Source organism: Jaculus jaculus, chromosome 15 (genome assembly GCF_020740685.1).
Source record: "Jaculus jaculus isolate mJacJac1 chromosome 15, mJacJac1.mat.Y.cur, whole genome shotgun sequence".
Lineage (NCBI taxonomy): Eukaryota > Metazoa > Chordata > Mammalia > Rodentia > Dipodidae > Jaculus > Jaculus jaculus.
The window spans coordinates 7,154,187-7,172,071 of record NC_059116.1 but is presented as its reverse complement, the minus strand read 5'-3'; the positions used below and the strand labels follow the sequence as shown (position 1 = coordinate 7,172,071).

Genomic DNA, 17,885 nt, shown 5'->3' with positions numbered 1-17,885 from the left:
TACAGCTGGATATGAAGGGTAACTCATTCTTATTTTGTGGTGCAGGAGAGCGAGCACAGGGCACCTGACGTACTAGCTGAGTGTTCTTCTACTGGACTATATCGTCAGCCCTTAGGAAGAACTTTTCATGTTCTATTAGTATAGTAGGGTAACTATAGTGGTCACCAAAACATTGGGTATCTCAAAATATCTCAGAATATATGACTTTTAAAATTATTTTTATTTACTTGAGAGAGGGAGAGAGAACTAGAGAGAATGGGTGTGCCAGGCTTCCAGCCACTGCAAATGAACTCCAGACACATGTGCCACCTTGTGCATCTGGCTTACATGGGATCTGGGGAATCGAACCTTGATCCTTAGGCGTTGCAAGCAAGTGCCTTAACAGCTAAGCCATCTCTCCAGTCCCAGAATACAAGATTCTTAAAGCTCTCAACACAAGATACAATAAATATCTGAAATGATGTATTAGTTATTTTGATCTGACTGGTCATTATAAATTCAAGTATCTAAATGTCAAAATATGCCCATAATTGTGCACAACTGGCATGTGTAAACACAAATGTATGCATTTAGAAGATGAAATCAAACACAGGGGGAGGGATGTGAAGTTGAAGCTTTGGTTCTGTGAAGCAGGGACAGCTCAGGGCTGGGGTCCTCAATGTTTGTTTGCTTTTCTCTAAAATATGTCTAAAAAGCTACAGCCATGTAAGGGCAATAGTTTTCACAATGAAATTTCATACAAGGGTGGCACAAGGAAGATGACCCAATTTTATAATGAAGTTTTCTAGACAGCAATTAAATGACTTGTTAGCTCTTTGGTATTTCCTATGACATGGGTTAGAAGCCCATGAGTGGTCAAGTTGAATAACCAAAAAAAAAAAACAAAAAAAAAAAACCCCAAACCAAAACCAAAGCCAACCAACCAAAAAACAACCCAGGAAGGGAGTTGTGAATACAAACCTAGGAGACAAAGTAACTAACAATAAAGTTCTCTCAAGATGTGCTTGCAACTACAATTACATTGAAATTAAAGAAAACTGATCTGAGAGCCATCAAGTTAGCTGGCAAATACAAACCACTTCTAATGAAGTAAAAATGGAGTTACCTAAGATCAACTGAAATATAGATGGCATACACTTAAGTTGGCCTTCCTAAGTTATGTCCCAAAGATGCTATAATTAAATAGAGCATGAAAACAGACATTATGAAAGGTCACTTTAATATTCACCAATGGTTATAGTAGAATAATCAACTATGTTCCTTATAGTTAAAAATTTAAGTATTGTTTCTTCGAGCCATAGTTTAAATAATAAATTTTCAGAAAATAGTCATAGTATAGATATCTTTGTTTGAGTCCCTAAAAAAGCAGAAATGTATTATATATAAGTTGTGATATTATTTACCTCTGAACCTAAACGACTATCTGCTGACATTCGACAAAAAGACAGTAGTGCTTGGTGGAAGGCAGGAGATAATTTCCTAGAGGAAAATGTGAGATAAAAAGAAAGTCCAAGAATTACCACTGACATTGAAGGAGAAAGTTGAGATTTGCACAGTAAAACGCTGCCTCCAGCATTAATCCTACCCCACATGTTAATCTGATTTTGTACACAGATTTCTCCACCCTCAGATTGAAGGGTTCTCACTACAGTATCGGGCAGCAGCAAAGCACTGCTGGCCTCGAAGGAGTTGGTGCTTGGTCCTTAAATGTTAGATCGAATCTTAAGTGGTACCAAGGTCAATGACCATGGACAATAACTGCCATTCTCTCTGTTCCAGAGAGACTAGGAAAGGCAGAGAAGATATAAGGGGTGACTCTGGTATGCTGCTGAAAGGAGTGGTGACTGTGCTGACATATAATGTGACGGGCTTAAAGATGAAGAATAAACAAAGGGGCTGTCCACTCAACATCTCTGATATACTTTGAAGAAAAGTTGGAGGAACAATAAGAATGACAAATAACAAAAATAATGTTACCCCATCTTGATTTCTCAAACACTGGTTCCTGCAGTAGTACTCACAAAATGATGATTTTATATGATTAACCTAGAAAGCCGAGCTATCCCTCTGCAAAGTTACACATCAAAGCTTACTTAGCAGACACCACAAACTGGCCCTCAGACTGACCAGTGGGAGGGTATGCCCAAGGCGCAGCCTTCTGCTCTTTCATGCACTTTTCACGGACAGGGCCACATTCCACCTACGGATCAAACCCAAAACCATGTATCTGCCTTGGAGTCATTTCTTTCTCTTAACTCTAAAATTCAATTCTTTTTTTTTTTTTTTGGCTTTTCTGAGGTAGTGGTTCACTCTAGCCCAGGCTGACCTGGAATTCACTATGTAGTCTCAGGGTGGCCTTGAACTCATGGTGATTCTCCTGCCTCTGCTGGAATTAAAGGCGTGCGCCACCACACCATGGCTTCAATAGTCTCTTAACCTTGAATTATCTTGCAAATCTGTTTCTTCCGTCCCCATTCCCAGTGTCCTCTTTATACATACAGTTCTTGCCTAGTGGGAACAGTCTTCCTGATGTTTCCATGCTAGTAAACTCTCTCAGACCTCAAGTCTCAAGTCAGATGGCATGTGAGTGACATCCTGTTCTTATAACTAGCTTGGGTCCCTTGATTATGTATTCTCAAAGCAAGATTAATTCTACTATTTTCATGCTTTAATTACTTCATTGCTAGTGTCTTATACTATCTAACATTTGTGACTGGAGGGAACACTCTAGTCCTTTTAACATTACTAGGTAGAAGTGGTAGCACATAGTAACAGACCAGTTATTTATGGATTCAAGCACAGCCAGGACAGAACCTAGTACATTTATGTATAGCTCACACTCCTTTGTAACAAACTATTACTCATGACATTTTGTGACATGACATCTGCAAAAGCAGCAAAGATAAAAACCAAAGCTCTTTCAGTGCAACAGTGCAGTAAACGGGGTAAAGACACATCTCAACATGGGAAACATACTGACCTGTTGGGTTTATCAAAATGGACTGAAGTCTTGCTGGATGGAGCCGAAGCCGGTAGCTCTTCCTGTTCTCTCCTGGGTAAGGAGTCTGAGGAGCTCTGTTTAGGAACAACAGAACCAATGCCATCTGATACTGACAGATGGATACCCTTGCTTTTGTCCTGGTCTGAACTACAGACACTTAGACTCCGCATGCTGTCTTCAGAGGCTGTTTGGGAAGACTGGTCCAAGGCAGCTTGGACAGAGTCACAGACTGCTGGGACAGCAAAATGTTCATTTTTGAGGAAATCCATTTCACTGCAGGAAAGAAAGAGAAAACCAAAGAGCAGCTTTAGTTCTAAAAGCTTTGCATTAGCACCCAACCTCACACTGGACAGGGTGCCATGAAAGTATGACGTACTCATAGAAGAAAGCTGGCAAGTGAGCGATGCTTCTGCACAGCATTCCCTGATGCCAGGTGTGCCCGCAAGCGCAGCTCAGCGCTCTAAACAGCGACACATGGGCAGAGGAGCTTGGAACCAGCTTCCGACTGGATCCAGCCTTTCTTACACAGAGTAATAGCTATAGAAATTTAATGAAACAATGGTAAATGTGAACAACACTAACGGTTATTTTATTGAAACTGACAAGACTTGCTTCCAGGACATGATCAAGTAAAGATCATGACATGGATTTAGCAATTGCTTTTTTTGGGTGGGGGGCAATATTTAACTTTTTCAAATACACAAAGCAATTATAAGACTTTCAGAGCAGCTAAAATGTGATAAAACTATGCCTTAACCACTGAAACATTGCTTTCGGTCTCTATATACACTGCCAAGGACTTTAAAAATTTAAGACTTTTAGAAATGATAACTGAGTACTAACCTTTCAAGTTTTCTGATTTGCTCCATCAATGACCATTTTTCATTATTTAATAAACTAATTTTATCTTCTAATTTTTGTATTAGCAAGGAGTTCTAAAATCAAAACAGAAGAGCAGAAACTCAAAACCTCATAATATGTTATACAGAAATACCTTCTATGAACACAACAGGCCAGTTGGTATTTCTCACCTCTACAGGCTGAGGAGTGTCAAGAGTGGAAGGAAGGTTGCCTAAACTTGGTGTAAGAGCCTCTAACTCATCTTCATCGACACCACTAGCCACATCCACAAGATCCTTCCCAGTCACCTGATGATTTCCGAAGTCTCGGTAAAGCTGTAGTAAGTCGGGGGGTTTGGGAATGTTTAATCCTACATCATCCCATAATTCAAAATCCTGAGATTAAAAAAAAATTTAAAAAATATTTAGGGAAATTTTACCTGTATTTCTGAGTCACTCTTAGCATTGCTATACCTAGAAAAAAAATTATAATTCTGTTATAATGCCAAAGTATGTGGGTAAGTGCTTTATAATAAATAATATAAAATATAAATAAATGTTATTGTAATATTTATAATTTTTATTATCATTATGAATTTATAAATAACATTTTTTATATAGTACTTTATTTCACATCTTGTCCAATATTATTTTTGTTATTTTACTTACTTTCAATAAGCGGGTGTAACAGTTTCAGATGTTAAGACCTTATATATACAACCTTTTTTTTCTTTTTTCTTTTTGAGGTATGTATGGTCTTACTCTAGCCCAGGCTGACCTGAACTCATTCTGTAGGCCCAGACTGGCCTTGAACTTACTGTGACCCTTCTATCTCTGCCTCCCCAGCTCTGGCCATGCGCCACCACACCCAGCTCAAAATTTAATTTCTAAAAACTATCAAATGAACCTTATGTATCACTCAAATGCTCATTTTGTTTTAATTCTCTGAGATTTATTTCCTGCAGTGAAGGGATTTCCAGCTGTTCTTTATCTTTGTCAGATTTCAGTCTTGAACAAGTCTGCTATGCGCAGCTATTTCCGGTTGTCTTGTTCTATAAGCTACTGAGGAAGTACTGCGGACACTCACCATGACTGATCTTGTATTTAAGGTGAGCAAGGTCAAAGATGGGCCTCACTCTGTCATCGTAGTCTTGACTACGTTTCCTGCCTCTTCTCTGTTGCTCTGACTGCTTTTCAATGTTTCTCATGGACTGAAACCTTTTTTTTTTCACTGTTTAGTTAACAATTACCAAACATGATTAACTCCATCTATAACCACAGTACTAATGTTAGATAAATGTCAGCTTGATGTCTTGTTACCAGGGATAACTAGATATTGACAAGTACAAGCCATATAATGACATTTCTGTCATTGACAGACTTCATACATGATGATGGTCTCACAGAACTATACTGCCTTACATACTTTGTGAAAGTACACTGTGTGATGTTTGCATAATGATGATCAGCTGAAAACACAATTCTCAGAAAGTATCCTTTGATAAGTAATGCATGACTGCAGTACATTCAAATCCTGCCAAATACATGACAGACACCTAGGAAGGAAATAAATAGCAATCTTCTTTAGAGAATGCTACATTTAACAAAATAGCCACTGGAGATTTTGTGAACCAAAGGGATAACTTTCACTTAACAGCCTCCTAACAGAATGCTTGTCTAGCATGTATAAGCGCCGGGTTCAGCCTCTAGCCCCACAAAAATAAATGAACAAATCAGCAAGTTAAATGAATAAATAAAATATCAAAATGATGGTATTCTGAGTGCTACTCAGGAAAATCTCTGGCATTTACATTTCAAAGAAGTAGCACTCAGATGGGTCTATCTATCCCGTTGCCAACGTTTCTCGAGTTCAGAGACGACATTGAAACTAGTCATCATTTCCTTCTCTATGGATTTTATCAGAAAATAATAGACATTTACAATTGTCCCTGTCCAGACACATACATTCTTAGTGAAAAGGTTTTTAAGCTATTATCATCAAACATCTGAGCTGTGGTGCTACTGAAGAAATATTTAAACTGAACTTCTAAGTGAGTAATTAATCTGTATACCAAGTAACTATTTTAAAGTTAAAAAAATACTTTAGGAATACAACATGAGTGGGTTATACACTAATAATGGTCATGTTGAAAAAGTTACCTTGAAGGAATAAAAGCCTCAGAGAGAAGCTGCAGGTCACTGGATAGGGACTACGTAACTACACACGGAGAAGGGCACATTCGAAGGCAGCCTTACCTGATCGTCATTTTCATCTGAGAAGGTTATGGATGTAAGCTTGTAGCTGTTCTTCAACAAGAACTCGTTGACTAAGAAGTTTAGAGCTCTCTTTTCAAGAGGTTTGATTGGCTCCTGGAAGCAGAACAGAAGGCAGGTGGGAAACTGAGCTTTCCTGCTTCCAGGCTTGTGCTCGGGGAGGGTAAAGGGGGCCTGTCACTCACCCACCTGAATTTCAGGACTTGATTTGTAATTTTTCCGTTCCTGTAAAGGAACTTCATGTTCTGGTGGAAGAAAATACAGATAATGTTTAACTATGTTACACTTAAAAAGGCTCCAGCTACTTCTACATTGTAAAAGTGGGAAAAGTCTCAAAAAAGTGTTATGTACACCACCTGCAGCCTTTGTCAGGTTGGCTCGTAGGGCCTGAATGGTCTCCTTGGCTTTCCGTAGTTCAAACTCCAGGACTGGACAGGGATTTGGAATAAACACACATAGGCATCCAACCAAGAAAAGGGAAACAAAAATAAAAAATAAAAAGCAAAGATGGGTATGAAAAAAAAATACAATTTGTATTGAAAACAGAAAGCATGCAGTCTTCATGAACTTGTGAACGCATGCAGCAGAGTTGACTGGCAAGCAAACTGGTGAATGTTTTCCATAGGTCCAGTAGAATTTGGGGAGGGTCACTGAATGTTCTAGCTGTCTGACAAGGAACAAGTCTACGATAAAATCTGTGGTCGAGTTCCATTTGGGTAAATTAAAATTTAGTAATTTTGATACTTTTGCTTCACTCAGTGTAAGTTATAAAAATGTAGTGAAATGTTTTAGGCAGACATAAATTTTGGGGAAAAGGGAAAAATCAGACAAAGTCCAAGCAAATATCCTTAAAAAACACATGAGGATTTTAAAAAAGCAGTGGTTTTCGTTTTGTTTTGTTTGGGTATGTGTGTGCACCTGTGTGGGTTTGAAGTCAGAGGCTGACATCTGGTGGTGTTGTTGATCACTCTACTTTACTGAGGCAGGGTGTCACTTGGCCACAGCTCACTGGGTTTAGCTACTCTAGCTAGCCAGCTGGTTCTAGGTATTTCCTGTCTTAGCCTCCTAAGTGCTGGGGTTACAGGCGCCACCATGTCTGTCTGGCATTTAGATGGGAGCTGGGGACCTGGGTTTTGGTCCTCATGCTCGCAGGACAAGCACTTTATCCACTGAGTTATCTCCCGAGCAGTAAAAGCTTTATATATATATATATATATATATATATATATATATATATATATATATATATATATATATTTTTTTTTTTTTTTTGTTTGTTTGTTTGTTTGTTTTTGTTTTTCGAGGTAGGGTCTCACTCTGGTCCAGGCTGACCTGGAATTAACTCTGTAGTCTCAGGGTGGCCTTGAGCTCACGGCGATCCTCCTACCTCTGCCTCCCGAGTGCTGGGATTAAAGGCGTGCACCACCATGCCCGGCTTATTTTTATATGTCTAGAATGTTATAACTGTATGTATAAACATAAGTGAACAGATTTCTGCTAGTGGTTAAAGCACACTTTAAATATTTAACAAATGTTGGATACTATAAATATCTTACAAACAAGCATGCTTCCTAAAATCATTGTAGTCACTTTGAAATAACTGCATTCAATTGTCTGAGGGGTCTAAGTAAAACTGAGCAGAACTCAAAGGCTCTGACAATTCTCCAATATATGTGTTCATGTTGAGAGGAACTGACATTCTCCTTTTACCACAAAGTCCAATTTTAATAAATATGACTACTTTGGAAACCTTTTCTAAAGTTTTAAAAAATGTTTCATCATGAGCAAAATTTAACTACCCGTGTCTTATGTGAAAAAATTTCTTAAAATTTATACATATTGTGTTGAAGAAAAGCAAATGTAGACTTGAGAAAATAGGGCACTTCCATTAAGTAAAGCTCCAGGAAAATCAGCTGATCTTTGTCACAAATAGCACAAAGTTTTGAATAAAAACTAGAAAATTTAAGGTTTCATCTTAAAGATGTTATTTTTTGATTCACTAATATTAACAAAAGATGTCACATAAAATGACATCAGAGACAACAAGACTATAAAAATATATGGAAAAGTTGGATTCACTCAGTTTGCATATGTTCAATAAAAAATTAAGATGTAGTTGAATCACATTTAGTACAAAACAGTCAATTATTGTGACACACAGAATTTAACTGCAGAACATGGAGGCATAACTCAAAGTTAGAAGACACTGTGTTACTGTGTGTTTCGGTAGTCAGCAAAGCTGATCTGCAAACATTTCTGTGCCACAACCTTAAGACATTTTCTTGAAGTTTAAATTTCTTGAGATTCTTAGAGCTTATGTTAAGCAACACTATTCACATTATAGAATAGGTTTATGTAGAAAGGTACTTTTAAAAAAATCTCAAAATTCTAGGTACTTGACTTTGATTTAAAAGTACTTAACTTTATATTAAAAATACACTTTTAATTCCACCTAAAATTAACCAAGATATACTAGAGCACAATTGCAGATCAGAAATGCCCTACACCAGAATGATAAAAATGTGCAAAAAGAAAAAAAAAAGAAAAAACCCAAAAAACAAAACAAAACAAAAAAACCCAGGGAATAAAAAAATATATATATAGTTCAAACATAAACTGGGAAAAACTCAAATTAAATTGGTGAAAATTTATGTGACCAGGAGCAAAACACTAAATGGTTAGGCACAGAAAGCCAGAAAAACCCATGTCAGACGGCAAGAATTTATATTTGTATGCACATTTCAATACATGTTGCCAAATGTCATTAGAAATTACCAATGCTTTGAGAAGACAGTGACTGAAATTTGCCACTCTGCTGCATGTTTCTTAGTATACAGTACAGATTCTAAAAGACAAAGTGATATGCTTGAAGCCATAGCATCTCTCTATAAAGACACAGTACGACCAAGAAATTGAAGTTGTATAAGAACTTCATACTGAAGATTCTTAACTGTGCTATATTTACACATACATGAGTTTGCTATATTTATATATAAGAAGTTAGTCTCTTTATAAAAACAACTAGAATTAAGCTCAATTTTAATTATCTTGTAAGGAGATACACTGAATAAAACATTTTCCAAGTAGCTTTAAAATACTAGAATTCTTCCTAACAATGTTTGAGGATGTTGTGTGTTTATAAAAAATGCTGTCAGAATCAACAGCCACCATGTTTCACTAGCTGTAACTATTGTGTAGTAAAAGTAGTAACTGCAAGCATGCAACTGCGTATGAAAACTGTCTTACTACTTCACCAAAATAACTATCAGAATAAACAGCTTCAAATTAGTTTTTGAGTTACTTTCTGTTCGGTTGGTTAGTACTGGGAGCATATCAGCAGCACTTAAGTGCTTAGAAGGCGTGCTTCCATGGCGCATCAGACACACAAGGTGGTGACATCAAGTGAGATCATGAGCACCAAAGCAGAAATCAAAACTGCCCACTCCCCCAACTAAATTTATCACTAATATTATCTTGAAATAGCCACTTTTAAACTCAGTTCATTTTGACATGAGATTTAAAATTTTGTGTTTTGCAACTTATTTCCTATAATGCTCTAGTATTTGTTTTTATTTCCATTCCAGGTCACCATTCCTGAGTTCAAATCAGTAAATCTTTTTTTTAAATTTTTATTAACATTTTCCATGATTATAAAAAAATATCCCATGGTAATTCCCTCCCTCCCCCCCTCACTTTCCCCTTTGAAATTCCATTCTCCATCATATTACCGACCCATCTCAATCATTGTACTTATATATATACAATATCAACCTATTAAGTACCCTCCTCCCTTCCTTTCTCTTCCCTTTATATCTCCTTTTTTTTTTTTTTTTTTTTTTTTTTTGGTTTTTCGAGGTAGGGTCTCACTCTGGTCCAGGCTGACCTGGAATTAACTCTGTTATCTCAGGGTGGCCTTGAACTCATGGCAATCCTCCTACCTCTGCCTCCCAAGTGCTGGGATTAAAGGCGTGTGCCACCACGCCCGGCTATATCTCCTTTTTAACTTACTGGCCTCTGCTACTAAGTATTTTCCTTCTCACGCAGAAGTCCAATCATCTGTAGCTAGGATCCACATATGAGGGAGAACATGTGGCGCTTGGCTTCCTGGGCCTGGGTTACCTCACTTAGTATAATCCTTTCCAGATCCATCCATTTTTCTGCAAATTTCATAACTTCATTTTTCTTTACCACTGAGTAGAACTCCCTTGTATAAATGTGCCACATCTTCACAAATCAGTAAGTCTTTATCAGAGCTTTCCTATCCCATAGGTACATATGCAATTGGCCTCTTTTAGGCCAGAGTTCTCTGGATTTCCCCCTGAATATAAGTTTTTAAAAATAACATTCTCCATTATTATTTTAGTATTCTGTGAGTTCTAGGAAATTGAATTTTTTTCTTAAGACTATACATTAGAATAAAAATATATTTCTAAAAGAATATAAAAGTTCAGTACTATCACTGCTCCTATGGGATTTAGGAAATTCTCCTGCCTTTTCTGGACTTAAAAACCTACATTCATGGAAACAAAATACAATCTCATAATTTAGAGACATCTCTTTTTCTATATTCACCCCAGTGGGGGAGCAAGTATCCTCATTCTCCATAGTTTTTAAAGAAAACAGCCTTCTTTCCACTACTGTTCAATTCGCTCCTTGTGCACGTGGTGTCTCAGGTCCTTCTGGGCCCTTTCTCAGTTAGTTACCTAAGACGAGGTGCCAGTCTGTCCAGTGGCTCAGCTACCACAAGTACTTTGAAGACGCAGAAAACTTTAAACCTTCTCCCCAAGATACAGCCTCATTATTTCCTAGACAATGCTTGTTTGCTAAGTTTTGGATTTGGTTTTATCTGACTGAGATTTATCATTTGGCCTCTCAAATCTTGTCTGCCCACTGCATTCTCTCTCCATTAATGTCACCAACATCCACTGAGCAGTTTGGAAGGCAACCAAGGGAAGCCTGGAGACTACTCACCACCTACTATTGGAGCCTGGAGTTAGCACATCACTTACCAAGGGAAGCCTGGAGATCACTCATCACTTACTAAGGGAAGACTGTTCCTATATTATTACAGTAACTTCTTACCACAGTAAAGACCAAGAAATTCTATAGAAAACTACAACTTTCTCAATTTATCTATGCAACTTTTTGCTTCTTTCCCCACTTTTGTCTTTCTTTTCTGAAACTGTCATGAAATAGTATTTAGGAAATGCTAAACTAAAAAGAAAACAAAACACCAAACAAACTGAAATCTACAAACATTAAGAAATAAATACCTTTATTTTTTAACTTAAATGTAGCCATTTACTATAATGATCTTTCCCCCCTCTCTGAGCCTATCTTAATCTCATGGTAACAAATGCATCAGCTTTATTTTTAGAATGCTACCTATCTTCTTTTTCAGCCTTGTTAGAACCCCCATCCTATTTTAAATGGTTTAATAAATTTTTATAGGGCTCAACATATGAAAATCAAAACATACTATTAATAGGAAGGAACAGATATATCTATATTAGAGGAGAAATACAGAATAAAAGAAATACAATTTTTGAAAAAAGCCTATGACACATGACTCAAGAGGCTGAGCAGGAGGACCATGAGTTCAAGGTAAACCTAGGTTACACATATTTGTCTCAACAAAACAAAACTGATACTGCGGTAGCCAGATATGGTTGTCACCATGACAATTACCTACGAAATGAGAGAATTACTGATGCCACCTCTTGCCCAGGGGACATGGACCGATTATCCCACAGGCAAAATCTGAGTCCATTTAGAATGTGTACTAGACCATATAAGTATTCTAAAGTCTCTATAGGGTTGTATTGTGGACTGTTCCTAGAACAGCAGAATACATGGAAAACAGTATGCATTCAACAAGTAAGTGCTTAGAAAACACTCTAGTTCTTGTACATTGTGTGATAACATGAGACATGACTCTTCTTCCCAGCCCTCAGATAATCTCTTTCTATGGAGTGGAATGTAATTTTTATCTTTCTCTAGGTCTCAGAGCAGAATTAAGAAGTGCACTATTAAATTACACACTAGCAAACTGAGATATAAGAACAAATGCAGACTCAATGCTAAAAGATGGATCACATGACCCTAAAACAAGAAAGTAGGTAGTGCTAAAACTAACAAGGCCTGTAGCTGTTTCTAAAGCACTGAACATATCTGTATTATAAAACATACATACTTCAGAACAAATTCCTGGGGGCAGAAACTGTCATATTTCTATACCCAGTGTCTAATATACTAACTAACACAGAACAGATTCTCAAAATTCTCATCATCAACAATTCATATATTCACAAAATAGTGTCTTCTGTTACTCTTAGTAAAACTTAAATCACAATTGAACTTGTTTGTTGTGATATCTGTTGCTATTTATAAATTACTTATGTAGAAATCTATTTCATACGAAAAATAAATTGAGAAATGAAATATACTAACTACCATGTTTTAAAATTTTACATTTTTTAACAGAGTGATTACTACAAAGCATTTAGAGATTCCTTCATCTTTGGTAGAAAATCCACACACACTTGAGAAAATAATTATATCTTCAATTAAGGAGAAATGTGCTTGGGTAATGCAGTAAACACATGCATTGCCTGTCTTGTAAACATAACAGCTGGCCAAAACTGGTGGCACATGCCTGTAACCCCAACTTTTGGGAGGTGGAGGCAGGAGGATTAGTAGTTGAAGGCCAGCCTCAGCTACATAGTGAGACAAGGTAAGACAGGGCTATAAAAGACTGTCTCAAAATACCAAGCAAGCCAGGTGAGGTGGCGCACGCCTTTAATCCCAGCACTCCTCGGGAGGCAGAGATAGGAGGATTGCTATGAGTTTGTGGCCACCCTGAGACTACACAGTGACTTTCAGGTCAGCCTGAGCTAGAGCGATACCCTATCTTGTAAAACCAAAAACAGCAAACAAAGAAGTACCTCTCAAATAAAACCAACCAACAAAAACAAAAACATCAACAGCTAATTAAAGGCTAGAAAAGACCCTTTATTTGCCTGGTAGGGAAACAGACAGTAGCCGTGCTATGTACAGCACTAGTGAGGTTTCCCACGTGATCCATGGTGCCTATGACAGGACATGTATCGTTTCTTTTCGTTATGCTTTTGAAATTATTACTAATAGTTAACCAAGAATCAAAATCTTTTGAGAAATATTAAGTGTGATTAATTTTGTGCAATGTCTCATGCAAAAATATATGCACATTGGGTTCTATAATACAAGATCATTAAAAGATTGAAAACTATTTTCATGGGTTAGCATATAGTCTTCCTCCCTTTCCTAAGGGATATTTGAGCATAGAATAGTAATGAAAATTACTTCCCAAACTTAAGGAGATTCTTTACATTAAAGTATATTCTTTACATTAAAAATGTAAGGCCAAAATTATCACAAGCTTAGTACATTCCACTCAGATATTCAAATGTGTGGAGGATCCATTGTTCTATCAGGAAGCACTGGATGAGATTATTAACCTTCTTACTCAGAGCTCTAATAAAAAATTAGATAGGGAAAGAAAATGTTATTTAGACAGAACCACTTTTCTCAATAAGGAATTCTTCCAATTATAAACACAAAACTCCTAAATAATGAAACCCTTCTAATGTTATTCAATCTAAAATTTAAGTTATCAAATGGAAATTAAAGAACACAATTATGTAGCAAACTTTGGCAGGACTTATTTTCTAACATGTTTATATGTACATATAAACAATATGACAAAGTTGATATCTATTTAGTCTTTAAAATATGAAAACACTGTATAAACCTAATACTCTGCAAGTATCTAACATGTATTTATACCTAACAATTTACTTTGCAAGTGATATAATAGGCTAAATTATTCCTAAGCTTATTCAAATGGTTTTTCCATTTGCTTTGCTAATTTTCAGATATGACTGATGTGATTACTAGTTGCAGGCATTACTTTTTTGACAGGGTCTCATTCTACAGCCCTGACTGGCCTCAAACTCATGGTGATTCTCCTGCTTCAGCCTCCCACGTGCTAGGATTACCTCCTGAGCCACCATACCTAGTGTGATCAGCTGGTTTCACAGGTTTTGACAAATAATGCTCACAAAAAAACGGGGCTTTAATAAAGAAAGCCACACTAAGGTCTGTCTCCCGATGACCTTCATTACACTGATACTGCTATAATCTCTGTAGCTAATTCTTAGCTTTGGTTGAACAATCACACTATTTTATTTACATAATGCTGAGATTTTAAAATAGCAAATCTCTGTTCTCAAGTAAGGAATGAAAATCATATACTGGAATGTCATTTTTAATTAGGTCAGACCTAATCCTTCACACCAAGAGGTAGCATATGGTACAGTAATTGTGGGCTCTGTTGCTAGGCTATCTGGACTTGGATTCTAGCTCAGCTACTAAAGACTAATACAATCCCTCTAAGTACCTCAGTTTCCTGGAGTTGAGAATAATTCTATCATTGAATGAGTTAAACATTTACAGTGGAGAACGGAGCAAGTACCATAAGAACACTTCTTTTTATCATAATGACCACAGCAGCTAAGCATTTGATAGTTTTTAATAAACTTGTTCCAGTAAGTGGGAGAAAGATTCAGTAAAGCTGACTGAGAAAAGAATCTGCATTAACGGCAGTCTCTCACCTCACTTTGCTCTCAGTTCTATCCCTACATTGCATGGGATCTTAAATTCTGCTTCTGCATCTCACTTAGGGCCAAAGTTTATGAAACAACTACTGCAAAACAATCAAAAATCCCCCCAGTGGTGGGGAGGCACGGCCTTAGGTAGGTGTTTACAGCTTAGGGGCCACGGCTTCTCCGGTCTTCAGAGTGGACCCCGCAGACTGCCCCTGAGCTCCAAAGGGATGGGCAGCACACACACAAATGATCCTCTCAAGCTGCACAGATCAGGACAGGTGAGGAAGGGCGTGGGGACAGGAGGAGTCTGAGATGAGCAGTCAGGCAACTGGAAAGCTCTGACACCGCTGGAATGGGCAGGCTCCTGGAGCCCCGCTGCACTGCGCACCGACCCTCTGCTCTCTGAGGCTCCTGGAGCCCCGCTGCACTGCGCACCGACCTTCTGCCCTCTGAGGCTCCTGGAGCCCCGCTGCACTGCGCACCGACCCTCTGCCCTCTGAGGCTCCTGGAGCCCCGCTGCACTGCGCACCGACCCTCTGCCCTCTGAGGTTCCTGGAGCCCCGCTGCACTGCGCATCGACCCTCTGCTCTCTGAGGTTCCTGGAGCCCCGCTGCACTGCGCACCGACCCTCTGTTCTCTGAACATGGGGAAGTTAGAAGTTTCTAGAGGCATGTATGGAGGGACGCATTGGGCGAACTCACTGCAGTCTGGCTTAACAACTAGCATGGGACAATTTCAAGCAGTGCTGCATCATCAACAGGGCAGCAGTGCTCACTGTGGAATGTGAGCCTGAGCTGGAAGGTTAAGGAGGAGGGTAAAGTCCGACTAGCTTTGCACCATGCCACGGATAACTTACACGCCTTCTTTCACACCACGTGTAAACTGCTTGCTCCAAGGGAAACTCAGCAAATGGTAGGTGTATGTACCCCAAATTTCTTAGCACCATTGGAATAGGATGCTGGAGTATCTCGAAACTTAATAAATTAACAATTAGTAGCACAGCCTAGTACAGTAACTATATGCATTACATTAACTATCCACAGGGCTTCTGGAAAGTCAGAGTCCACATCTGTTTCTAGGGTTACTCACCTGCCACTTTCTCATCTGTTTCCCTGTTACCATCATCCGAGTATCTTGCAAAGTCTAAAGAATCAAGGGTACTAATGCTTCCCGCTCGATCTACAGTAAAGAGAAAAATAAAGGAGTTACACAGATTTTTATTTAAATGCCAAGATAAGGAATTGGAATCCAAGTACATATGAACATTTTCATTTAATAAAACTATGACTATGTTCTAGGAATTCTAATAAGCAGAAAAACATAAATATCCTTGAACCAATTAAACAAAATATACTGCAATTTCCTGCCCAAACCTCTGGCTTCAGAAAAATCCAAAACCAGGCATATTGCAAGCAGCCCAGCCACAGACAAAATCAACAAACAAACAAGAAAAAAAAAACATAACAGCATACAGTCTTCATAACCTAATGTTTGTCCATCAGTCTGCACACAGTTAAGCACAGCAAGTGCCATCAGCTGTGAGAGAGGAGACCATCACAGTTAATGCCCAGAGAAATGGAGATGCCGCAGTCAGTAAAAAAGATTTGAAAACTATGCTCAACAAAGGATGGAAGGATAGGAAAGCCTATCAGAAAAATATGGACTATACAAAGTACCAACAGAAATTACAGTACTGTGAAACAAATGTTTGATATATAAAAATTCACAGAATGAGCCAGGCCTGGTGACACATGCCTTTAATCCCAGCACTTGGGAGGCAGAGGTAGGAGGATTGCCATGAGTTTGAGGCCACCCTGAGACTACATAGTTAATTCTAGATCAGCCTGGACCAGAGTGAGATCCTACCTCAAAAAATCAAAAAAAAAAAAAAAAAATCACAGAATAAGCATGTTACAGGAAAGGTCAGCAACCTTAAAGACAGATTCCAGAAATTGCTCAATCTGAAGAATAATAAGGAAAAATAACTGGAAAAAAAAAATTAACAGTCTCAGAATGAACCTGTGGGACAATAACACAATGTCTACCTTAGAACTGGAGTCAACATAGGTAAGGCCAAGAGGTGGGGCAGGTAGCAATTCAAAAGTTCAAAGGCACCACAAAGGATAAGGAAAAGAGTACAGAAGTTTAGGACAGCATAACAAAATTGCTAAAAACCCAAACTAACATGATAGGGGCTGAAAGATGGCTTAGAGATTAAGGCACCTGCCTACGAAGCCTAAGGACCAAGGTTTGATTCTCCAGGACCCACGTAAGCCACATGTACAAGGTGGCACATGCCTGTGGAGTATGTCTGCAGTGGCTAGAGGCCAAAAAAACCCAAAATATTAAAAACAGAAAAACAACATATTCATTTAAGGGATAATAATGTGAATGACTACTGATTACTTGTTTTAAAAACACACAATGGTGCTGGAGAGATGGCTCAGCAGTTAAAGGTTTTTACTGGCAAAGCCTGAAGGCCTGAGTTAGATTCCCAGTACCCACTTGAAGTCAGATGCGCAAAGCAGGGCACGTGTTTGGAGTCTGGTTGAAGTGGCATCAGGACCTCATGCACCCATTCCATTCTCTTTGCCAATAAATAAATAAAATTATATACATCCTCAACTACTTGACATCCAGGCTAGAAAGAAGTAACCTATTTTTTTTAAAGAATTCACTTTATTATTTATTTATTTATAAGAGAGATAAAGAGGCATCAATCAATCAATCAATCAAAAGGGAAAGTATGGGCAGACAAGGACCTCTAAGCCACTGCGAATAAACTCCAGACACACGTGCAACCTTATGCATCTGGCTTTTTGTGGGTACTGGGGAATTGAACCCGGGCCCTTAGGCTTTGTAGGCAAGTGCCTTAACTGCTGAACCTTCATTCCAGCCTGAAGTAACCTATTTTTATTCACAAACAGTATGATTTTGTATATAAGAAACTTTAAGGAATCTACTAAAACCCTCAACAATTAGAGTTAAAATAGCTTCCCAGGGTTGTAGAGCATAAGTGCAACACACAAAATCGAGTGAGTTTTTACATACTGACAAACAACCCAAAATAAAATGAAAATATTTCATTTCCAATAGCAAAAACAAAATTCTTAAGGATAAATTTAG

The 17,885-nt window shown here is 38.1% G+C and overlaps 1 protein-coding gene across 4 annotated transcripts in view; it reads right to left on the bottom strand.

Moving 5' to 3' along the window:
- Relch (RAB11 binding and LisH domain, coiled-coil and HEAT repeat containing) overlaps positions 1-17,885 on the bottom strand; it is an 82,740-nt gene that overhangs the window by 50,396 nt on the left and 14,459 nt on the right. For 3 of the 4 annotated variants that reach the window (XM_004654787.2, XM_004654788.2, XM_045135017.1), the window contains exons 2-9: positions 15,849-15,938; positions 6,471-6,542; positions 6,304-6,359; positions 6,097-6,210; positions 4,033-4,236; positions 3,845-3,936; positions 2,981-3,274; positions 1,404-1,479 (exon numbers count right to left, since the gene is read on the bottom strand). In XM_004654787.2, the coding sequence (XP_004654844.1) occupies positions 1,404-1,479; positions 2,981-3,274; positions 3,845-3,936; positions 4,033-4,236; positions 6,097-6,210; positions 6,304-6,359; positions 6,471-6,542; positions 15,849-15,938 (998 nt within the window). The remainder of the gene's footprint in view (positions 1-1,403; positions 1,480-2,980; positions 3,275-3,844; positions 3,937-4,032; positions 4,237-6,096; positions 6,211-6,303; positions 6,360-6,470; positions 6,543-15,848; positions 15,939-17,885) is intronic. The other variant, XM_004654789.2, reaches the window with a different exon arrangement.